This window comes from Syngnathus leptorhynchus, chromosome 9 (assembly GCF_054491065.1).
Source record: "Syngnathus leptorhynchus isolate UIUO chromosome 9, UIUO_Slep, whole genome shotgun sequence".
Taxonomy (NCBI): domain Eukaryota; kingdom Metazoa; phylum Chordata; class Actinopteri; order Syngnathiformes; family Syngnathidae; genus Syngnathus; species Syngnathus leptorhynchus.
Genome location: NC_141203.1, coordinates 1,025,481 through 1,050,726, shown reverse-complemented (window position 1 = coordinate 1,050,726; position 25,246 = coordinate 1,025,481). Strand labels below are relative to the sequence as shown.

Sequence of the window (25,246 nt, the reverse complement as noted above, 5' to 3'; positions counted from 1 at the left end):
ATTATCCAACCATCACAATGTTTTTAAATCATATGTACATATACATACAATATTAAAAAATGGGGGCTATTATAATAGAACAAAACTACCAAGTTACAATATAAATATATACATATTTTATGTAGGACATATCAAATAAACAAAACAACCAGCTCGGCGAAATACAAGGGGGAAACAATATAGACATAACTTTCTTGTGGCGTTTTGATAGCCCCGTTTGCTACTCAGCGCTGGAGCCTGTTTTAATTTTAAAGCCATTGCGGTCCTTGTTTCATCATCCGTGGCCTCTGTATGTCGCCAACAGCTTCTACAAAGATGAACTCGATGGACATCGGGCACCACCCATTGCAGACTTTGGGATTACTCTGTAAAAGAAATATGAATATGGAATAAAAAACTACCTGTAAAATAATTTTTCCTTGATGTATGTCATGTCAGTCGCACATTTCGAACATAAAGCAATCGCACAGGAATGGGCAGACAAGTTTTTTTTTTTTATCTACCGGCGCTATCAGAGCAGTCTTCTTGTGTGCCCTCTTTGCACTAGTTTCACCACCACGCATATTGTCATTTGTGTAAAATCTACAACAAATAAAAAAAAAATCAACATTGAGAGCAGCCACCACATCGTAAGCCTTCACTGTTGTCTTTTCTAATCTACAGTACAGATGTCAAACTAATAATACCTGTCCATGGTCTTGGAAACATGCAGGTCTTCAAATCAGCCCCTCCCAACACAAGACTGCTTTGCAATCTGTATACAAGGCATTATGAACAGTGTCTCAGAAGAGTGGAATTAAAAGTACACAAAATTGAATTGAGGATATTTTTCTTGTAAATCAAGCAAAAAAGTAACTGAAAAGTCTAACTTTGACAGTACAGCAATTAGACCAGTGCTTCTCAATTATTTTCTGTGGTGACCCCCCCCGCCTTAGGGAGAAGAAAACATTTTGCGCCCCCCCCCAAGTTATTAACATTAAAGAAAACAAAAAAATAAGCAAAAAAGAAAGATCAACTTACAATTAAGAATAACTTTTATTAATAACATTGTTTTTTTAGTCTGTAACAGAACAGATTCAAAGCGCATCACTTTTCCTTAAAATAAAAAATAAATTATAATTATTCAAACTATAAACACCCCTCCGTGAGTCGTCACCTTATCGTGGTGGAGGGGTTTGCGTGCCCCTATGATCCTAGAACCCATGTTGTCTGGGGCTTCATGCCCCTGGTAGGGTCACTCATGGCAAAAGGGTCCTAAGTGAGGGGCCAGACAAAGCACGGCTCAGAAGACCCCTCATGATGAAAAAGATATATGGATGTCGTTTTCCCTCGCCCGGACGCGGGTCACCGGGGCCCCTCTCTGGAGCCAGGCCTGGAGGTGGGGCTCGAAGGCGGAGCGCCTGGTGGCCGGGCCTTCGCTCATGGGGTCCGGTCGGGCATAGCCCGAAAAGAAGACGTGGGTCCCCCTTCCAATGGGCTCACCACCTATAGGAGGGGCCAAAGGGGTCGGGTGCATAGTGAGCTGGGCGGCGGCCAAAGGCGGGGACCTTGGCGGTCCGATCCCCGGCTGCAGAGGCTGGCTCTAGGGACATGGAATGTCACCTCTCTGGCTGGAAAGGAGCCCGAGCTGGTGTGTGAGGCAGAAAGGTTCCGACTAGACATAGTCGGACTTGCCTCCACACATAGTTTGGGCTCTGGTACAAGCCCTCTCGAGAGGGGCTGGACTCTCTTCCACTCTGGAGTTGCCCACGGTGAGAGGCATCGAGCAGGTGTTGGCATACTTATTGCCCCCCGGCTGGGCGCCTGCACATTGGGGTTCACCCCGGTGAGCGAGAGGGTAGCCTCCCTCCGCCTTCGGGTGGGGGGACGGGTCCCGACTGTTGTTTGTGTCTCTGCACTTGGAGGAAGTGCTGGAGAGCGCTCCTTCTGGGGATTCCATCGTTCTACTGGGTGACTTCAATGCTCACGTGGGCAATGACAGTGAGACCTGGAAGGGCGTGATTGGGAGGAACGGCCCCCCCGATCTGAACCCGAGCGCTGTTCTATTATTGGACTTCTGTGCTCGACACGGATTTCCTATAATGAACACCATGTTCAAGCATAAGGGTGTCCATGTGTGCACTTGGCCCACTTGACACCCTAGGCCGCAGTTCGTTGATCGACCTTGTAGTCGTGTCATCGGATTTGCGGGCGCATGTTTTGGACACTCGGGTAAAGAGAGGGGCGGAGCTGTCAACTGATCACCACCTGGTGGTGGGTTGGCTCCGATGGTGGGGGAAGATGCCGGTCCGACCTGGCAGACCCAAACGCTCTGTGAGGGTCTGCTGGGAACGTCTGGCAGAATCCCCTGTCAGGAAGAGCTTCAACTCCCACCTCCGGCAGAGCTTTTCCCACGTCCCGGGGGAGGCGGGGGGACATTGAGTCCGAGTGGACCTTGTTCCGCGCCTCCATTGTTGAGGCAGCCGACCGGAGCTGTGGCCGTAAGGTTGTTGGTGCCTGTCGTGGCGGCAATCCCCGAACCCGCTGGTGGACACTGGCGGTAAGGGATGCCGTCAAGCTGAAGAAGGAGTCCTATAGGGCTTTTTTGGCCTGCGGGACTCCGGAGGCAGCTGACAAGTACCGGATGGCCAAGCGGAACGCGGCTTCGGCGGTTGCTGAGGCAAAAACTCGGGCGTGGGAGGAGTTTGGCGAGGCCATGGAGAATGACTTCCGGACGGCTTCGAGGAAATTCTGGTCCACCATCCGGCGTCTCAGGAGGGGAAAGCAGTGCACGGTCAACACTCTTTACAGTAGAGATGGTGTGCTGCTGACCTCGACTCGGGATGTCGTGAGTCGGTGGGGGGAATACTTCGAAGACCTCCTCAATTCCACCAACACGCCTTCCTTTGTGGAAGCAGGGCCTGAGGACTCTGAGGCGGACTCTCCAATCTCGGAGGTCGAAGTCACTGAGGTAGTTAAAAAACTCCTTGGTGGCAAGGCCCCGGGGGTGGATGAGATCCGCCCGGAGTTCTTAAAGGCTCTGGATGTTGTGGGGCTGTCTTGGCTGACACGCCTCTACAGCATTGCGTGGACATCGGGGACGGTGCCTCTGGATTGGCAGACTGGGGTGGTGGTACCCCTCTTTAAGAAGGGGGACCGGAGGGCGTGTTCCAATTACAGGGGAATCACATTCCTCAGCCTCCCTGGTAAGGTCTATTCAGGGGTGCTGGAGAGGAGGATCCGTCGGGAGATCGAACCTCGGATTCAGGAGGAGCAGTGTGGCTTTTGTCCTGGCCGTGGAACAGTGGACCAGCTCTACACCCTCGGCAGGATCCTCGAGGGTGCATGGGAGTTCGCCCAACCAGTCCACATGTGCTTTGTGGACTTGGAGAAGGCGTTCGACCGTGTCCCTCGGGAGGTTCTCTGGAGGGTGCTTCGGGAGTACGGGGTGCCGAGCCAACTGATAAGGGCGGTTCGGTCCCTGTATCACCGATGCCAGAGTTTGGTCCGCATTTCCGGCAGTAAGTCGGATTTGTTCCCAGTGAGGGTTGGACTCCGCCAAGGCTGCCCTTTGTCACAGATTCTGTTCATAATTTTTATGGACAGAATTTCTAGGCGCAGCCGAGGCGTTGAGGGGGTCTGGTTTGGGGACCTCAGCATTGCGTCACTGCTTTTTGCAGATGACGTGGTGCTGTTGGCTTCTTCAGTCCGTGATCTCCAGCTCTCACTGGAGCGGTTCGCAGCCGAGTGTGAAGCGGTCGGGATGGGGGTCAGCACCTCCAAATCCGAGTCCATGGTCCTCGGTCGGAAAAGGGTGGGATGCCCTCTCCGGATCGGGGATGAGATCCTGCCCCAAGTGGAGGAGTTCAAGTATCTTGGGGTCTTGTTCACGAGTGAGGGCAGGATGGAGCGTGAGATCGACAGGCGGATCGATGCAGCGTCGGCAGTAATGCGGACTCTGTACCGGTCCGTCGTGGTGAAGAGGGAGCTGAGCCAAATGGCAAAGCTCTCGATTTACCGGTCGATCCACGCTCCTGCCCTCCCCTATGGTCACGAGCTATGGGTCGTGACCGAAAGAACGAGGTCCAGGATACAAGCGGCTGAAATGAGTTTCCTCCGCAGGATGTCCGGGCTCTCCCTTAGAGATAGGGTGAGAAGCTCGGTCATCCGGGAGAGACTCGGAGTAGAGCCGTTGCTCCTCCACGTTGAGAGGAGCCAGATGAGGTAGCTCGGGCATCTCATCAGGATGCCTCCTGGACGCCTCCCCGGGGAGGTGTTCCGGGCATGTCCCACCGGTATGAGACCCCGGGGACGACCCAGGACGCGCTGGAGGGACTACGTCTCTCGGCTGGCCTGGGAACGCCTTGAGATCCCCCGGGATGAGCTGGAGGAAGTGGCTGGGGAGAGGGAGATCTGGGAGTCCCTCCTAAAGCTGCTGCCCCCGCGACCCGACCCCGGATAAGCGGAAGAAGATAAAGGTGAAGGTGAAACTATAAACATTCTTGACCAACTGCCATTTTATGCTGAAAAAATACAATAAGATAATAATGAACATACATAATATTAAATAACAACAATAAATAATATTCAATTCAAAGTAATCAGCAACATTAACTCAGGAGCTCAATATATAAAACATTTTAACCTACAAAACAAAAATGAATAAAACAATTTGTGCTGTTTTTTAATCAAAATGAGGCAGCATTCCATGGCTGCAGGTAGTATCAGCTCTTCTGCAATGGTGTAGTTTTTTCTTGCACTGAGCAATTTGGTACGCTGCTGTATATGTGCTTACAGTGCTTGCTGATTGACTGACATTCACAGTGGGATGATTGTTTGCAATATTACATACCAAAGACTAAAAAATGGAACCCATTGCCTCCCTGCTTGGCACTCAGCATTAAGGGTTGGAATTGGGGGGTTAGATCACCAAAATGATTCCCGAGCGCGTCACAGCTACTGCTCACTGCTCCCCTCTCCCCCAGGGGATGGATCAAAATCACATGGGGATTGGTTAAATGCAGAGGACAAATTTCACCACACCCAGATGTGTGTGTGACGATGATCATTGGGACTTTTAATATTTCATATTTGATTGTGGGGACAAGTGGAATAGAGGATGGATGAATTGATGGCTGGATGGAGGGATGGAAGGATTGATGGCTGGATGGATGGATGATGGATGGATTCAATATTGGTTAAAGAAATAACCACACTTAACATGGATCAATGGTTGTTTAAAACAAAGCATCACAACTTCTGTACATTATGTATACAACTCACAGAATGGGACCTAATTTAGATGTCCATTTTAGGTCTATATATAGACCTAATTTAGACGTCAATTTTAGGTCCATAAATAACCTAAAATAGACTTCTATATCAGGTTACAGAAATAACCAATTCACATGTACGGATCAATATGCTTGTTAAACACAAATCCAAACAACTTCTGTACATTATTTATACAACTTACAGCTGGTTCAGACTTTAAAATTTCGAAATATGATCATATTTGATGTTTTTAATTTAGACGTCTATTTTAGGTCTATACCGAGACCAATTTTAGATGTCTAAATTAGGTCTATACATAGACCAGACGTCTAATAGACATCTATGGCTGACAGGGTTGGAAATGAAAATGTATGCTATGAATTTACTTGTTGGCACACTTGACATCAAATAAAGCACTTGTGGCTCCGGAACACGACCATAGATATCGTCATTAATTGTTGCAAAAGAGTTTAATTGAATTGAATTTTCATGTCATTCATCGTATTGTAATGTTGTATATAATGTTACCATAATTTTTGGACTATAAGTCGCTCCGGAGTATAAATCGCACCAGCCATAAAATGCACAATAAAGTGAAAAAAAACATACATAAGTCGAACCGGAGTATAAGTTGCACTTTTGGGGAAAATTTATTTGTCAAAATTCAACACCAAAAACAGACATGAACCAGCAACAACAGGCTAAACAATACGGTATGCTAATGTGACATATACATAAACGAGGAGCTGAGAACGGGCCTGACGTAACATTCTGAGTTATTCAAGTAAGTATTACAAAAATAACACGTTTATCAAACCATCTGTGTCACTCCAATTCATTAAATCCATCGATGTGCTTTATGTAAACAATGCCGCGTATGTTATTTATAGTATTAGTAGTATATTTCAAATATCATATTACAACAATATTATCAAACCATCTGTCACTCCAAATCATTAAATCCATCGATCAAATTCCTCGTTCTTTGTCAACAACGCCGCACGTGCGCTGCAGAGATCTAGTATATAACTATATTGTAGCGTTAACAAAGTACCAGGAGAGATGTGGGTTTGGTAAATGGCCCTTTTTTTAACAAAACAAGAGTTCAACGAGCCAACAACTACTGAACTTCCAGCCACGGAGGTGGAAGAGAGCTCCATAGAATAGGAGCGGGCGTGCGTAAAAGCCATGTCCGAGCCCCATCCACCGTCCCCGGACAGCCACCTGGCTGAGGGCCGGCCCCCGACTTCCATCCACGGAGGTGGAAGACAGCTCCATAGAACAGGAGCGTGCATGCGTAAAAGCCATGTCCGAGCCCCATCCACCGTCCCCGGACAGCCACCTGGCCGAGTGCCGGCCCCCGACTTCCATCCACGGAGGTGAAAGAGAGCTCGCGTCAAGAAAGATTGGGCGTGCGTAAAAGCCATAATAGTTTTTCCTTCTGTGTCACTCCAAATGATTAAATCCTTCAAACTCTTCGTCCTCCGTGTCACTTACAAACAAAGCCGCTAATGATGCCGGTAGTACGTCGGGCCCTTCGTCAACCGCCGCGCGGCACGGGTGACGTCACTTGCAGTTCAAATGACAGTAATCTCTTGCTACATCCCTTGCTTGTTTATCACGGTTTCACTACATCGCAGATTTTTGAATTTTGAAAATTTGTGAAAAAAATCACATATAAGTCGCTCATGAGTATAAGTCGCCCCCCGACCCAAACTATGACAAAAAACGCGACTTATAGTCCAAAAATTACAGTAATTATATTAATGGAAATTTTATGATAAATAAGATGAAAGCTTTGATTATGGTGCTCTTTGGTTGTGGTGTCTCAAATTCAGGTGTGTAGTCTTGTTTTCGCTTTTGTCGTGCCTATCAAAAGTCAAAGTCATTACTCAAACAAATTTTAAATTAAATATGATTTAATTTTCTCTTATTTTACATGTCATCTGAAAAGAATTTCACCAAAGCAGGTGAGCAGGAATCAGCACGCTGCGAAACCCGATTTAAACTGATGGAAAGAGGGTGCAATGAAGAGGAAATTATCGACCCTCTGAGCAGTCAACAAGTTGAGAAGGAAGAACCTTTGTCCACATCATTCAATATGCAAGAGCCTATTCAGCTAAGTCCGCAGAAGATAAGTCTAAGACTGCGACCTGGTGAGTTTGATTCCTGATTTAATCACACGAAGAGTCTGTGATGTGTTTTTCCCCCAGAAAGAAATCATTATGAATGTTATGGTATGACAACTTTGTCTCACACTGACTTTGGTCCTCCTCACAGTTAGGAGGGTGCCGGTTTGATTCCACCTCTGACCCTCACTGTGTGGAATTTGCATGTTCTCCCCGTGCCCACGTGGGTTTTCTCTGGGCACACCGGTTTTCTCCCACATCCCAAAAAACATGCTTGGTAGGCCAATTGAGCACTCCAAATTGCCCCTAGGTGTGAGTGCGGGTGCGGATGGTTATTCGTCTCTGTGTGCCCTGCGATCGGCTGGCAACCGGTTCAGGGTGTCCCCCGCCTACTACCCGATGACTGCTGGGATAGGCTCCAGCACGCCCGTGACCCCCGTGGGGTCAAGCGGTAAAAAAAATGGGTGGATGGATGAATGGATGAAATATTCGTCCTCCGTATCACTTATAAACAACCCAGCTGCTGACTTTGGAAGTACCGTATTGGCCTGAATATAAGACAACCCCGATTATAAGACGACCCCCTCTTTTTCAAGACTCAAGTTTGAAAAAATATTTTTGAACACCAAATTTAATTTTTATACAGAAAATAATGACATCTGAAACAAATTATTATAACAATATATTTGAGAGAAAAAGCCTTTTACTTTGCCTCATTCAAATCATGCATTAACTGTTTATGACATCTTAATATCTGACCATTTAAATATGCCAACTCAAGTGCAATCACATTTGTAAATGAACGGCTTCTGGTTTTTGAAATGTAAATAAACCAGTCTATTGTGATAAAACAACAAAATTGCAATAACTGCGTTAACCATCAAATTGAAGTCTAACTGTAGTCTTGAAACAAATCTTAATAAGGAAAAACATTGCCATAAAATGATGCAAACTGCTACCGCTATTGTTGGGGAGCCTGAGGACTGTCTTGGGGGTTGGCTCAGATGGTTATGCTCTTTTCGCCCCCGGGTGTTGGTCAGAACACAGGAGGGAAGACGTGGTTCAGTTTTGATTGCTTTACTGAATTATTGGCAAAAAATCCAACTTACAGTTAGGAGGATGCGGGTTTGATTCCACCTCCGACCCTCCCTGTGTGGAGTTTGCATGTTCTCCCCGTGTCCACGTGGGTTTTCTCCGGGCGCTCCGGTTTCTTCCCACATCCCAAAAAACATGCTTGGTAGGCCGATTGAGCACTCCAAATTGCCCTTGGGTGTGAGTGCGAGTGCGGATGGTTGTTCGTCTCTGTGTGCCCTGCGATTGGCTGCCACTGCGTAACAACTTCTTGTACAATGCAAGGCAAACTTAAACGAGCGTGCCTGAGCTGTCAATCAAACGCCGCACAACGAAGAAAACCGCAATCGGACAAACGGCACAACAGTATAGAATTAATAGTAGAAATAGTATTGTAAGTAAGTAGAATTGGCAATTTCTGGAGAAATTGCGTGTGAAGGCGAAGGCACTTCACACTATTGTGGGACTCGAAATGATGAGTGTTAAATGAAATAAAAATGGTAAATTAATAATGATGATTAAATAAAATAAAAATGGTAAATTAATGATGATGATGATAAATAATTATTAAAGTGATGTGTTAAAATTGAATGAATGAAAAATGAATGAATAAAAAATAATGGCCAAGCGGGTTTCGAACTCGCTCGCGAACGTGGCTCGTGTTGGAAGGGCCATTCTCTTCTTACTGAGCTAAACAGCGACTTAGTGTTGCCATGGTGGATAAATGCTATTAAACAAGAAATAAAAATGGTAAATGACGTTAAAACGGTAAAATGATGTTTTTAAATTAAAATTAAAAGAATAAATAAATGAATGAATGAAAAATAAATAAATAAATAAAAAATAAAAGAGTTAAATAAATGAGTTAAGGAAAGAAATCATGAAAAAAGTTGTCAGATGTCAAAATTCGAACTCGCTCCTGAACGTCGCTCGTGTCTAATGCGCCATTAAGAATGAATGGGAGATTTTAAGGCACACATTTGCTAATTATGCAAAAACGGTAAATGTTATGAACAAATAAAATACTAGCAATCATGCCGTGAATTTTTGGAACGTGTGAAAGTTGGAATGGGGTGAATCGGTTAAAGCATGTGGGAGTAGTTAGGTGTCAAAAAAGTGGGAGGAATAAAGTAGGATAATAACTAGAATTGGCAATTTCTGGAGAAATTGCGTGTGAAGGCGAAGGCACTTCACACTATTGTGGGACTCGAAATGATGATTAAATGACATAAAAATGGTAAATTGATGATGATTAAATAAAATAAAAATGGTAAATTAATGATGATGAAAATAATTATTAAAGTGATGTGTTAAAATTGAATGAATGAAAAAAAAATATTGGTCAAGCGGGATTCGAACTCGCACGGGAACAGCGCTCGTGCTCCAAATTCCAGTCTCTTCTTACTGAGCTAATCAGCGACTTAGTGTAGCTGTGGTGGAATGATGATGTTAAACAAGAAATAAAAATGGTGAATGCCGTTAAAACGGTAAAATGATGTTTTTAACTTGAAATTAAATGAATAACTAAATGAATGAATGAAAAATAAATAAATAAAAAATAAAAGAGTTAAATAAATGAGTTAAGGAAAGAAATCATGAAAAAAGTTGTCAGATGTCAAAATTCGAACTTGAACGTCGCTCGTGTCTAATGCGCCATTAAGAATGAATGGGGGATTTTAAGGCACAAATTTGCTAATTATGCAAAAACGGTAAATGTTATGAACAAATGAAATACTAGCAGTCATGCCGTGAATTTTTGGAACGTGTGAAAGTTGGAATGGGGTGAATCGGTTAAAGCATGTGGGAGTAGTTAGGTGTCAAAAAAGTGGGAGGAATAAAGTAGGATAATAATAACTAGAATTGGCAATTTCTGGAGAAATTGCGTGTGAAGGCGAAGGCACTTCACACTATTGTGGGACTCGAAATGATGATTAAATGACATAAAATTGGTAAATTGATGATTAAATAAAATAAAAATGTTAAATTAATGATGATGATGAAAATAATTATTAAAGTGATGTGTTAAAATTGAATGAATGAAAAAAAAATATTGGTCAAGCCGGATTCGAACTCGCACGGGAACAGCGCTCGTGCTTCAAATTCCAGTCTCTTCTTACTGAGCTAAACAGCGGCTTAGTGTTGCTGTGGTGGAATGATGATATTAAACGAGAAATAAAAATGGTACATGCCGTTAAAACGGTAAAATGATGTTTTTAACTTAAAATTAAATGAAAAACTAAATGAATGATGAAAATAATTGTTAAAATGTGTTAAAATTGAATGAATGAAGAATTAATGAATAAAAAAATTATGTCCAACCGGGACTCGAACTCGCTCGCGGACGTGGCTCGTGTTCTTAGGATCATTGTCTTCTTACTGAGCTAAACAGCGGCTTAGTGTTGCTGCGGTGGAATGGTGATATTAAACAAGAAATAAAAACGGTAAATGCCGTTAAAACGGTAAAATGATGTTTTTAACTTAAAATTAAATGAATAACTAAATGAATGAATGGAAAATAAATAAATAAAAAATAAAAGAGTTAAATAAACGAGTTAAGGAAAGAAATCATGAAAAAAGTTGTCAGATGTCAAAATTTGAACTCACTCCTGAACGTCGCTCGTGTCTAATGTGCCATTAAGAATGAATGGGGGATTTTAAGGCACAAATTTGCTAATTATGCAAAAACGGTAAATGTTATGAACAAATAAAATACTAGCAGTCATGCCGTGAATTTTTGGAACGTGTGAAAGTTGGAATGGAGTGAATCGGTTAAAGCATGTGGGAGTAGTTAGGTGTCAAAAAAGTGGGAGGAATAAAGTAGGATAATAATAAGAAGAAGAAAAATAAAGTAGAATAACAATAGTGTGAAGGCCTTCGCCTTCACACTAACTAGAATTGGCAATTTCTGGAGAAATTGCGTGTGAAGGCGAAGGCACTTCACACTATTGTGGGACTCGAAATGATGATTAAATGACATAAAATTGGTAAATTGATGATTAAATAAAATAAAAATGTTAAATTAATGATGATGATGAAAATAATTATTAAAGTGATGTGTTAAAATTGAATGAATGAAAAAAAAATATTGGTCAAGCCGGATTCGAACTCGCACGGGAACAGCGCTCGTGCTTCAAATTCCAGTCTCTTCTTACTGAGCTAAACAGCGGCTTAGTGTTGCTGTGGTGGAATGATGATATTAAACGAGAAATAAAAATGGTACATGCCGTTAAAACGGTAAAATGATGTTTTTAACTTAAAATTAAATGAAAAACTAAATGAATGATGAAAATAATTGTTAAAATGTGTTAAAATTGAATGAATGAAGAATTAATGAATAAAAAAATTATGTCCAACCGGGACTCGAACTCGCTCGCGGACGTGGCTCGTGTTCTTAGGATCATTGTCTTCTTACTGAGCTAAACAGCGGCTTAGTGTTGCTGCGGTGGAATGGTGATATTAAACAAGAAATAAAAACGGTAAATGCCGTTAAAACGGTAAAATGATGTTTTTAACTTAAAATTAAATGAATAACTAAATGAATGAATGGAAAATAAATAAATAAAAAATAAAAGAGTTAAATAAACGAGTTAAGGAAAGAAATCATGAAAAAAGTTGTCAGATGTCAAAATTTGAACTCACTCCTGAACGTCGCTCGTGTCTAATGTGCCATTAAGAATGAATGGGGGATTTTAAGGCACAAATTTGCTAATTATGCAAAAACGGTAAATGTTATGAACAAATAAAATACTAGCAGTCATGCCGTGAATTTTTGGAACGTGTGAAAGTTGGAATGGAGTGAATCGGTTAAAGCATGTGGGAGTAGTTAGGTGTCAAAAAAGTGGGAGGAATAAAGTAGGATAATAATAAGAAGAAGAAAAATAAAGTAGAATAACAATAGTGTGAAGGCCTTCGCCTTCACACTAACTAGAATTGGCAATTTCTGGAGAAATTGCGTGTGAAGGCGAAGGCACTTCACACTATTGTGGGACTCGAAATGATGATTAAATGAAATAAAAATGGTAAATTAATGATGATTAAATAAAATAAAAATAATAAATTAATGATGATGAAAATAATTATTAAAATGTGTTAAAATTGAATGAATGAAAAATTAATGAATAAAAAAATTATCGCCAACCGGGATCGAACTCCCTCGCGGAAGTGGCTCGTGTTCCAAACGCCATTGTATTCTTACTGAGCTAAACAGCGGCTTAGTGTTGCTGTGGTGGAATGATGATATTAAACAAGAAATCGGTAAAAACGGTAAAATGATGTTTTTAACTTAAAATTAAATGAATAACTAAATGAATGATGAAAATAATTATTAAAATGTGTTAAAATTGAATGAATGAAAAATTAATGAATAAAAAAATTATGGCCAAGCGGGACTCGAACTCGCTCGCGGACGTGGCTCGTGTTCAATGGACCATTGTCTTCTTACTGAGCTAAACAGCGACTTAGTGTTGCTGCGGTGGAATGATGATATTAAACAAGAAATAAAAACGGTAAAATGATGTTTTTAACTTAAAATTAAATGAATAACTAAATGAATGAACGGAAAATAAATAAATAAAAAATAAAAGAGTTAAATAAACGAGTTAAGGAAAGAAATCGTGAAAAAAGTTGTCAGATGTCAAAATTTGAACTCACTCCTGAACGTCGCTCGTGTCTAATGCGCCATTAAGAATGAATGGGGGATTTTAAGGCACAAATTTGCTAATTATGCAAAAACAGTAAATGTTATGAACAAATAAAATACTAGCAGTCATGCCGTGAATTTTTGGAACGTGTGAAAGTTGGAATGGAGTGAATCGGTTAAAGCATGTGGGAGTAGTTAGGTGTCAAAAAAGTGGGAGGAATAAAGTAGGATAATAATAAGAAGAAGAAAAATAAAGTAGAATAACAATAGTGTGAAGGCCTTCGCCTTCACACTAATAAGAAAAATATTCGCCTTCACACTAATAAAAAAATAAATAAAGTAGAATAACAATAGTGTGAAGGCCTTCGCCTTCACACTAATAACAATAGTGTGAAGGCCTTCGCCTTCACACTAATAATAAGAAGAAGAAAAATAAAGTAGAATAACAATAGTGTGAAGGCCTTCGCCTTCACACTAATAAAGTAGAATAACAATAGTGTGAAGGCCTTCGCCTTCACACTAATAACAATAGTGTGAAGGCCTTCGCCTTCACACTAATAAGAAGAAGAAAAAAAAAAAGTAGAATAACAATAGTGTGAAGGCCTTCGCCTTCACACTAACAATGAAATTTATATACGTACTCACTTTGTGTCAAAGACGCACACGATCACAGCAACAAACTCAGTCGATTATGAGCTTTCGATCAAACGCCGCGCACACGAAGCAAACCGCGATCGGACAAACGGCACAACAGTGGACAGTAGTAACAATGAAATGTCCAGTATATACTCACTTTGTGTCAAAGACGCACACGATCACAGCAACATACTCAGTCGATACCAGCAACCTTTAACTTACCGCTGCGCACGAGTGAAAATGGGTATAATGTCTAGACCCCGAATATAAGATTACCCCCACTTTTCTTATATTCAGGCCAAAAAGGTACATGCGGTGCTGACGTCAGACTCATTGTCAGTGGCGGCTCCAATTATTCCACAGGCGTAGTCCGCCCTCATGCGGTTTAAAATGAAAATATCATGTGAAATGATCAACTATACTATAGTAAGTTATGTGTTAATGATCAAGTAATAATGTGTTAATAAGTTCACATATAAATCGCTCTTGATTATAAGTTGCACCCCCAGCCAAACTATGAAAAAAACTTCATAGTTTACCATAACATACCAGAAAACATGGTATGTTAAAAACCCACCTACCTTCGCACACCTACACACACACCTACCGAGCTACCTAACTGCACACTCACACACGCGCGAGCACACACACACACACATGCGCACACACACGCGCGCACGCAGACACACACAGACACACACACAGACATCCTGCATTGGTTGTCAGCCAAACGCAGGGCACAGAGACAACAAACATCTGCACTCACACCTACGGGCAATTTGGAGGGCCTACCATGCATGCTTTTGGGATGTGGGAAGAAACCAGAGTACCTGATGAAAACCCATGCAGGCACGGGGAGAACATGCAAACTTCACACAGGGAGGCCTGGAGCTGTAATCAAAACAGCAACATCTGAACTGTGAAGCGGATGTGCTAACCAAGTGCATCACCGTGCCTCCCTCATTTTTTCAATCATTCATTCTGATTTTGAAAACAAGACAAGCAAACAATACCAATCAGCCACATCACAATGTTAAATTGTGTACATAGAATATGTCTAATCATCAATTGTACATCGTACTGTGATTAAACAAAACCAATAAAAATAACATAAGAATAAAACGGGATGAAAAAAATATATAATAAAAAATAGGTCCATCCATCCAGTGCAATGGGGGTCGCGGGTGTGCTGGAGCCTAACAGTGATCAGGGCAGCAGCGGGGAACACCCTGAACTGGTTGCCAGCCAATCGCAGGGCACACAGAGACAAACAACCATTCGCACTTGCCCTCAAGGTAGAGTGCTCAATTTGCTGAGGAGCGACTTATATGTGAATTTTTTCACAAAATTAAAAAAACGTGAAACCGCGATAAACAAACCGCGATGTAGCAAGGGATTGCTGTAATCTGAATTTCAAGTGACGACAGTGGCGCGGCGATTTACATAAAGGACAAAGATTCGATCACAGGATGACGAAGATGACGAAGGGCCCCACATACTACCGGCATCATTAGCGGCTTTGTTTGTAAGTGACACGGAGGACGAAGAGTTTGAAGGCTTTAATGATTTGGAGTGACACAGAAGATTTGAAAAACTATTATGGCTTTTACGCACGCTCGGTCAGACTCGACGGCGCTGTCTTTCACCTCCGCAGATGGAAATCGGGGGCCGGCGCTTGGCCGGGTGGCTGTCCGGGGACGGTGGATGGAGCTCGGACATGTCTTTTACGCACGTCTGGTCCTATTCCTCTGTGGCTGGAAGTTCAGTAGTTGTTGCCTCGTTGATCTCTTGTTTTGTTAAATAGAGAGCCGTTTACCAAACCCACGTCTTTGCTTGTACTTTGTTAACGCTACAATATAGTTATATACTAGATCTGTTGACAAAGGACGAGGAATTTGATCAATGGATTTAATGATTTGGAGTGACACAGATGGCTTGATAATATTGTTGTAATATGATAGTTATTTGAAATATACTTGATATATCGTTATATGGGTCTGTGGAATAATTAGAAATGCAATTTACGAGTCCAACGTCAGCGGCGCGGCGCATATGCGGCGCATACGCGGCGCATACGCAGCGCATATGCGGCGCATACGCGGCGTTGTTTTCATAAAGGACGATCAATGGATTTAATGAATTGGAGTGACACAGATGGTTTTATAAATGGGTTATTTATGTAATAGTTAGTAGAATAACTCTGAATGTTACATCAGGCCCGTTCTCAGCTCTTCGTTTGTGTTTATGTCACGTTAGTATACTTATCGTTTAGCCTGTTGTTGCTCATTCATGTCTGTTCTTGGTGTTGGATTTTGTCGAATAAATTTCACCCAAAATGCGACCTATACTCCGGAGCGACTTATATATGGGTTTTTTTTTCACGTTATTGAGCATTTTATGGCTAATGCGACCTACATTCCGGAGTGACTTTTAGTCCGAAAAATACGGAATGCATGTTTTTGGGACGTGGGAGGAAACCATAGCGCCAGGAGAAAACCCATGCAGGCACAGGGAGAACATACATAGTCCACACAGGGAACCAAAGGAAAATGGAGTTGAACCCGCAACCTCTGAACTGTGAGGCGGACCTGCTGCTGCAGTGCTGCACTGCGCCGCCCATAAAATAGTTAATAATCATGAATAATAATAATGATAAAATAAGAAATATATATTAATAAACTAATGGGAAATTGAAAAGGAATAAAGAAAACAGTAACAGTTCACAGCATGTCACACACCTATGCCAGATGTTGCATTCAGATTGATCACGGCGTCTCCTAATCAGGCCCCTTCATATTAGACAGGTATTGCTCCCATTTCAAGTAAAAGGTTTCATTTTATTTTATTTCATTGTACACATTTAGTTAGATTTCAAAATTTGTAGGTTGTTTCAGAGAGAAGGGGCTGCAATTGGAAAAGTATGTAAGGGTGGGTGGCAGGATGGCTGTTCTCCCAGTCCCAGCCTTTGTCTAGCTTCGCCAGTGCGAGCTCACCATACACTGATGGTCACACTTTCCAGGGCTTCCAAATATCACAATCATTTGCATATTTTACTTTCTTGGACATCATACTGAGAAATATGGAGCAAAAATAAAAAAGACAGCAAAAGTATCTTGATGTGAAACATATGACACAAACAGTGACCAACATTCACACTGTGTGAGAGAAAGCATAACTGTGCTCCATGTGGTTTAGCTGGCTGTTTGCAAACTGCAATTAATGACTGTGGATGAACTGCTTATTGCTTTTTTTCCCCTCTGCACAGGACGTCCAACTATATTTAGTGTTTCATTTAAAAGAGTTCAAGGCTATCCAGTGGATCTCTACTACCTGATGGACTTGTCTTTCTCTATGAGAGATGACTTGGAAAATGTCAAAGAACTTGGGCAAGACCTTTTTGCAGCTCTCAAGAAAATTACACAACATGCTCAAATTGGTAATATTACATCTTGAATGATCTTATACTCTGACAGTATTGCAAGAAAACACATGAAAGATGGGACTAATGTCACTTTTTTAACTTTAGGGTTTGGTGCCTTTGTTGATAAGACAGTTCTTCCGTACACCAACACTAACAAGAAGAAATTGCAGAGGCCATGCGATGAGAATTACCAGTGTCAAGCTACCTTTGGCTACCGACATGTGCTTAGTATGACACCAAGGATTGATGAGTTCAAAGAAAAAGTAACACATCAGTTAATTTCTGGGAATTTGGATTCTCCTGAAGGGAGTCTTGATGCTATGATGCAGGCTGCTGTTTGTGGGGTAAGGGCTCACGAGTTATACGTATTAACTACATGAATGATTGAATGAATTAATTTTATCTCAAACATGTAAACACTATATATATATATATATATATATATATAATATATATATTCAGTTAGCAAATAGGTGGAGAACACTGTTAATAATAGCGGCCAAAAATGAACACATTTTTGATTTCTGTACTACTTACACATGTACCGAAAAGAAGAAAAACCCTGTGTCGTCCTCACTGCAATGTAGCTACTGAAGCTATCCAACAAGTTAAACTCTGATGCAATAACCTAGGAGTCTGTGTCGTAGTTAACATTTTACTGTCGTTTACTGAAGATTCTAGTATTACATGATAGAGTGAAAACTGCAACAAAACGAGGTTTGACTATTTTTAGCACATAGCGTTAGCATTGCATAAGCGTTAGCGTTTTAGCAAATAGCATGTAAATACATGTAAATAAAAATGATCTTTTTAAACTATTAATTCCTTTCTCTTTCAACATTAAACCCAACTTAATCGAACAATTATTCTATTTAAGGATAAACTTTACTCACAACTTTGCTTCTAGCATCCCTCACGGTCAGAAATTAGTTTGTTGAAACTCTTTTGGAACAGATAGAAAACAGGGAGAACGTAACTGACAACAAAGCAGGAAACGGTCGGTAAGTTACAGGAAATTATATCAAAATAAAAGCATATACATACATACTGCCTTTATGATAGGAAATCATATCAAAATAAAAGCATATACATACTGCCTTTTTGGCAACACACTCCCCACTTACAGGCTACAACACAGCTACAAGCTACGCTACAAGCTACGCCGAAAGCTGCAACCTACAAGCCACAAAGCTACAGAACAGAAAACAACATCATGCCTGGAGATAAACACAAAGGTCGATCTTGGAAACGAGGAACCTCGTCACGACCAGCATTGACAATCCTATCTGTGAACATCAAAGGCTTCTCCTCTGCAAAACGAACAATCTTAGCCGATCTATGCAGCAAACAACACTGACGTGCTATGCTTGCAAGAGACACACCGAGGGAGTGAAAATAATTGGCCCACGATACCAGGAATGGTCCTGGCTATCTCTCTTTCTCTCTCGGCAGCCGATCGATTTCCATGATGACGTTGCTTCAGATTAAAAGTATGGACAGTTATTGGGGTGTTTTGCGGCGGTGCATAGCCATTTGGCTGTGCAGGCTGATGCGTGATCCGCAGGTCTTGCCACATGAGGGACACGGGTATATGGTACTGGAGGGTGTTGGGTTTGCACCACGCTTATGCCCCTGTGCACGGCGTTATATCCTCCTCTCTGTGGCCTGCTCCTGAAGGTGAGTAATACCCTAGTGGCAGGTGGAGCTCCAGGTGTGGCGAACAGCAGTCAGGGACTCGAGATTGATTGATTGATCGATTGATTGACTGAAACCTTTATTGTCCCCTCTGGGGAAAATCAGTTGTCAAACAGCTCATAACATTTAAAAAGAGGAAGACAAACAGAAAAAAACTGAGTTCACAATGCAATAAATATAACACACTGCTGGTCCGATAACATGCAGTGCAAGCTGGTAGTTTACTAAAGTGCATCATGTGGAGATAAAAAAGAAAAAGTCCCAAGTCTCTAGCTGCAGGTCTCCCCGCACCTGTGGGCCTGATTGTAGAGTCGGAGTGCTAGCTTATTAAGCCTGGTAGCGTCCCTGCATGCCCAGATGTTTCCTCCCCAGCAGGCCCCGGCAAAGAACAGGACACTGGAGACCACCGACTGATAAAACATTCTCAGTAACCTATTACAAACATTAAACAACCTCAGCGTTCTCAGAAAAAACATCCTGCTCTTCCTCTTCCTGATAAGAGCCTCTGTGTTGTCGGACCAGTCCAGTTTGTTGTTAAGGTGTACCCCCAGGTACCTGTAGGAGTCCACTCTCTCCACCTCCACTTCCCCGATGGTGACAGGGGCTGAGGTCCCTCTCTTCCTCCTAAAATCCACCACCAACTCCTTGGTTTTGCTTATGTTAAGCAGACGGTGGTTGGTGTCGCACCACTTCACAAAGTTTTTCACCAAGGCCTTGTACTCCTCCTCCCTGTCATCTGTGATATTGCCCACAATAGAGGAGTCATCAGAGAACTTCTTCAGGTGGCACTGGTGTGAGCTGAATTGGAAGTCGGAGGTGTAGATGGTGAAGAGAAATGGTGCCATGACAGTTCCTTGGTGGGCACCGGTATTACATACCACCACATCAGACTGACAGCCCTGCAGTCTAACGTCAGGTAGTTGTGGATCCAGGCTGTCAGGGAGTCTTCTACACCCATCACCGCTAGTTTGTCTGCCAGTAGTGATGGCTTGATGGTATTGAATGCGCTGCAGAAGTTGAAGAACACGATCCTCACCATGCTCCGTGGCTTCTCCAGGTGTGTGTAGGGTTAGGGTTAGCATGTAGGGTTAGGGTTAGCATGTCGATGACGGCATCTTCCACCCCCACATTCTCTTGATATGCAAACTGCCGGGGGTCCAGGTAATCCTTCACCTGGGGCTTAAGATGTATCAGCACCAGCCTCTCCAAGATCTTCATGACCTGAGATGTTAGGGCAACTGGTCTGTAGTCGTTTGGATTGCTGGGCCATCCCTTCTTTGGCACCGTGACGATGCATGAGGTCTTCCAGAGTTGTGGAACCTTCCTCAGTCTTAGAGATAGACTGAAGAGATGGTAGAATGCGTCCGCTAGCTCTCCAGCACACCTCTTCAGTACCTTGATGTTATCTGGTCCTCTGGCCCTGTGCATGTTCACTCTGGAGAACTGCTTCCTCACCTGGTCAGATGTTATCAAGCTGTGGGCATCTCCAGGTGTGGAGCATGCTCCCTGTTTCCAACCGGTGGTGTTGGGAGGCATCTGCCGCTGGGATGTGAGGGGGTCAGGTGAAGTGGGGGGTACAGCTTCCTGGGGTGGGATGAATTGGAGAAGGCGGGAGGAGGAGAGGGAGGGGGACGGTTGGGGGTGACAGGGGACAGGTTGGTCAAACCTGTTAAAGAAGCAGTTCAGGTCATCTGCCTGCTCTCGGGTCCCCTCCACCACAGTATGTGGCTGCTTGAGACCCGTGATCTTCTTAAAGCCCTTCCATAACCTCCTTAGAGCTGTGGGCCACCAGCCCTCCCTCCAGTTTACTCCTGTAGCTGTCTTTAGCTGCTCTCAGCTCCCTCTTCATCTCCTTTTGAGCGGCCTTGGCTCCCTCAGTGTCCCCTGCTTTAAACAGCCTCCTCTTCCTCATCAAGAGGGCCTTGATGTTGCCATTAATCCACGGCTTGTTATTAGAAAAGCACCGCACCTTTTTAATGGGGACGATGCTCTCCTCACAGAACTTGATGTAGTCCATGACACAGTCTACAAGGCCCATCTATGTCCTCCCCGTGGACTCTTTGGAACATCCCCCAGTCGGTGGTCTCAAAGCACGCTCTCAGCTCCTCCTCCACATCCACTGACCATTGCTGGACAGTTCTGGAAGTGACAGGCAACCTCTTTATAATAGGTAGGTATGCTGGTTCCATCCAGACCATGTTGTGGTCTTATGCCCCTAGTGGCGGAAGACCTGTGGATGTGTAAGCTCCTTTTACATTGACATAGAATTTGTCTAATATTTTTTCCTCCCTTGTTTTACATGTGACATACTGGGTAAAGTCCGTCAGCGTCTTTCGCACAATTACATGATTACAGTCCCCATTCACAATAACACATGCTCTGGGTGCGCAGTCTGTAGCCCCGCAATGCAAGAGTGGACAACGTCATTTGCACGCGCCCGGATCGCACTCGGAGGAATGTAAACAGTCACTGCCACAATATGTGAGAACTCTCTTGGACAGAAGTCTGGTCTCAAGCACCAGCAGTTCTACATCCGGAGTGCAGACTTGCTTTTTGACGGTGATGTATCCCGGCTTACACCAATTGGTATTTACGAACACGGTGATCCCGCCTCCTTTGTTTTTACCGCTGCTCCTGGTCCTATCTGCTCGGACCATAGTGAATCCATCTTGCCTCATCGCTCCGTCTGGGATGTCAGGATTCAGCCAGGATTCGGTGAGAAATAGCAGGCTATACCTCCTATATTCCCCCCGGCTCCTCAGCAGGGCGGAGAGCTCGTCCATCTTGTTGACCAGCGATCTGACGTTCCCCATAAGGACAGATGGCAGATATGTCCTCCTGGCTTGTCTGTCTCTCCTCGCTCTCACAGTCACTCCAGCCCTCGTCCCTCTTCTGCGTATCCTTGTTTCTCTGGGTAGTCCTGTTGAAGGAGCAGCCGCTCGACTCCGAAAGGCAATGAGCTCCACTTTGGAATACACGTGCACTCCTCTGCTTATCAGGCACATCTTGAGCACTCCAGTTAGAGTTAGAAGTTTGAAAGAGAAAATTAAAAAGGTTAAAAAGGTGTTGAAGAAAAAAAAGGCAATCGGTTAAGTAAAAAGCTAAGCCTAAAAAGATAAAGATAAACGTGGAGCTGTTCAACTGGCTGCCACCTGACCGGCGACGTGAAGACAAGCCGGCGTAGGCGCCAACGTGGCACTTCCTGGTGCCTCTGCAAACTGTAGGTGTAATATTACACTTCTTCAGGAGGGTTTTGAGGTGATCCTTGTAGTGCTTTTTCTGGCCCCCTGCAGATCTCTGACCACCCAAAAGCTGGCCGTAGAGGATCTTCCTAGGTAGGCGGTGGGTAGGCATACAGATCACATGACCTACCCAACGGAGATGTTTCTGCGCAAGGAGCAGGGCAATGCTGAGTGTGTGGGTCCGGTCGAAGATCTCAAAATAGGGCACCCTGTCTTCCCAAGACACACCCAGGATCCTTTGCAGGCAGCGGATGTGGAAGGTCTCTAGGGTTCGTATGTGCCTTTGGTAGGGTGTCCAGCTTTCCAAGCCATCTTCAAGATTCAAGAGAATGTAATAACGAACGGAGTCCGTTGGCATGCGGGTCCTCTCGGCTCATCTCGCGAGGTTTGACAATCAAATTTCGTCCGACATCCGAAGCAAAAAAATCTCGAATTTATTGTTCGAATACTGAATTTTTTGAGAACCGGGACGTTCGAAAACCGAGGCTCCACTGTGTGTGTGTGTGTGTGTGTGTGTGTGTGTGTGTGTGTCTGTATATATATATATATATATATATATATATATATATATATATATATATATATATATATATATATATATATATGTGGCAATATATATATATCATTAAGGATTTTCTTTAACGATATTATGACAATAGTCTAACATTCAAGATTCAAGAGATTCAAGAGTTTTTATTCACCATGTTTGAGCGTGCCAAACAAGGAATTTGACTTCGGTACATCACAGCCTCTGTTCAACATTTAGGTGACTAACAGCACTCAGGACATGTGAAAATGACAAATATTCTCAAACATCCCATGATCTTAAACTCCCAGGAGGGCAAGGAAAACCTCAAAACTCCAACTAGGGGAAATGACAAACCTTGAGAAGAGACCACATATGTGAGGGTCCCTCTTCGAGGATGACCAGGCTGCAATGGATGCAGACCAGGCTGCAATGGATGCAGAGAGGACACAGTACAAACAGTGTAGACAATTCAAAAGAGGTGTGGAGAGCAGGATGGTCTTGTACAGCAATGACTCTGAGACTCCAAGAGTGGTGTGAGTTCATCAGATGGGAGGTTGATTCCAATGATCTTTTCTGCAGTCCTGATTGTCCGTTGCAGTCTGTGCTTGTCTTGTTTGGAGGCCAATCCAAACCAGACAGTGATGGAGGTGCAGAGGACAGACTGGATGATGGCAGTGTAGAAGGTCTTCAGCAGCTCCCGCGGCAGGTTGAACTTCTTGAGCAGTCTCAGGAAGTACAGCCTCTGCTGGGCCTTCTTCCGGACAGAGTCTATGTGGCCGGTCCATTTCAGGTCCCGTGAGATTGTGGTACCCAGAAACTTGAAGGTGTCTGAGGAGAGTATAGTATTACTGCGGATAGTGAGGGGTGAAAGTGGTGAAGGGTCTCGCCTGAAATCCACTGTCATCTCCATGGTCTTGAGCGGGTTCACCTCCAGGTGGTTCTGGCTGCACCAGTGGACCAGCCGCTACACCTCCTGTCTGTATGCAGTCTCCTCACCTTTCTGGATCAGTCTGATGTGAGTGGTCCGCATACTTCAGGAGTGTCACAGAAGAGTCGCCTGAGGAGCAATCGTTAGTGTAGAGAGAAAAGAGCAGAGGGGAGAGGACAAACTCCTGGTGGGTGCCGTATTGGTGGTCCGGGTGTCGGATGTGATGGTCCCCAGCCTCACATGCTGCCTCCTGTTGGTCAGGAAGCTGGTGATCCACTAATAGGTGGAGGCAGGCACCGTGAGCTGGATGAGCTTCTGGTGGAGGATGTCAGGAGCGATGGTGTCGAATGCTGAGCTGAAATCCACAAACAGGATCCTGGCGTACGTTCCTGGCGTGTCCAGGTGGTGCAGGATGTAGTGCAGTCCCATGTTGACTGCATCATCCACCGACCTGTTTGCCCGGTAGGCAAACTGGAGGGGGTCAAGCAGGAGACCTGTGACCTGCTTCAGGTGGTTCAGCACCAACCTCTCGAAAGATTTCATGACCACAGATGACAGAGCGACAGGTCTGTAGTCATTCAATCCTGTGATGGCGGGCTTCTTGGCCACTGGAACGATGGTGCAGCTCTTGAAGCACGAGGGCACCTCACACAGCTTCAGGGAGCAGTTGAAGATCCGTGCAAAGATGGGCGCCAGCTGCTCAGCACAGACTTTCAAGCAGGAGGGTGACACGCCGTCTGGGCCCGGTGCCTTCCTGATCTTTTGTCTCCGGAATACCTGGCGCACTTCCGCCTCACGGATCTGGAGTGCGGGCACGACCTCTGCAAGAGAGAGAGTAGGTGACAGCGGTGACGGAGGTGTGGACAGAGCGGTTGTGAGGGGAGGGGAGTATGTAGATTGTGCTGCAGGAGGTCCTGTTGTGTGGGAGGACCGATCAAACGTGCAGTAGAGCCTGATAATAATAATAATAATAATAATAATACATTTTATTTGTATGGCGCCTTTCACGGCACTCAAGGTCGCCGAACACACATAAAATAGACACAATTAAAAGAAAAGAAGTCCAAAAGCAAAGAAACATCTGCAGCAGAGTAATACAATTAGACAGCTGGCTCTCCACAGGACGGGGGGTTTGTTTCTTGAAGCCCGTGATGCTCTGCAGAGCTTTCCACACTGTTGAGGGATCAGGATTAGCAGAGAGGTGTCTCTCCAGGCTCCCCCCCGTAACACCTCCTGGCTTTCCTAACCTCACGGTTCAGTGTGTTCTTGGTCTGCTTGAACAGGTCCTGGTCGCCGCTCCTGTAGGCCTCCTCCTTGGCTTTGCGCAGCCTCCTGAGGTTCGGTGTAAACCAAGGTAAAATCTGAGGCCCTTCTGCCGAAGATTTCCCTGATACCGGAACATGTTTTCAGATGGTAATGATATGGCTTAGTGTGAATGTTAAACTTATCAAAGAAACTGGACTTGGCCAACGATCGGTTTCTTTGGTTGTCCGTCTCGAGTTGAGGTCAACAGCACACCATCTCCACTGTAAGATTCAAGATTCAATAATTTTTATTGGCCATGTTTGAGCATGTCAAACAAGGAATTCGACTTTGGTACATCTCAGCCTCTGTTCAACACTTAGGTGACTAACAACACTCAGGACATGTGCGATAATTGACTAATATTCTTAAACATCCCCTGATCTTAAACTCCCAGTGTT

The 25,246-nt window shown here is 43.9% G+C and overlaps 1 protein-coding gene across 5 annotated transcripts in view; it reads left to right on the top strand.

Moving 5' to 3' along the window:
* itgb2 (integrin, beta 2) overlaps positions 1 to 25,246 on the top strand; it is a 105,755-nt gene that overhangs the window by 34,973 nt on the left and 45,536 nt on the right. For all 5 annotated transcript variants that reach the window (XM_085919935.1, XM_085919938.1, XM_085919936.1 and 2 more), the window contains 3 exons: positions 7,208 to 7,409; positions 16,994 to 17,164; positions 17,255 to 17,493. In XM_085919935.1, coding sequence (XP_085776061.1) covers positions 7,208 to 7,409; positions 16,994 to 17,164; positions 17,255 to 17,493 — 612 coding nt within the window. The remainder of the gene's footprint in view (positions 1 to 7,207; positions 7,410 to 16,993; positions 17,165 to 17,254; positions 17,494 to 25,246) is intronic.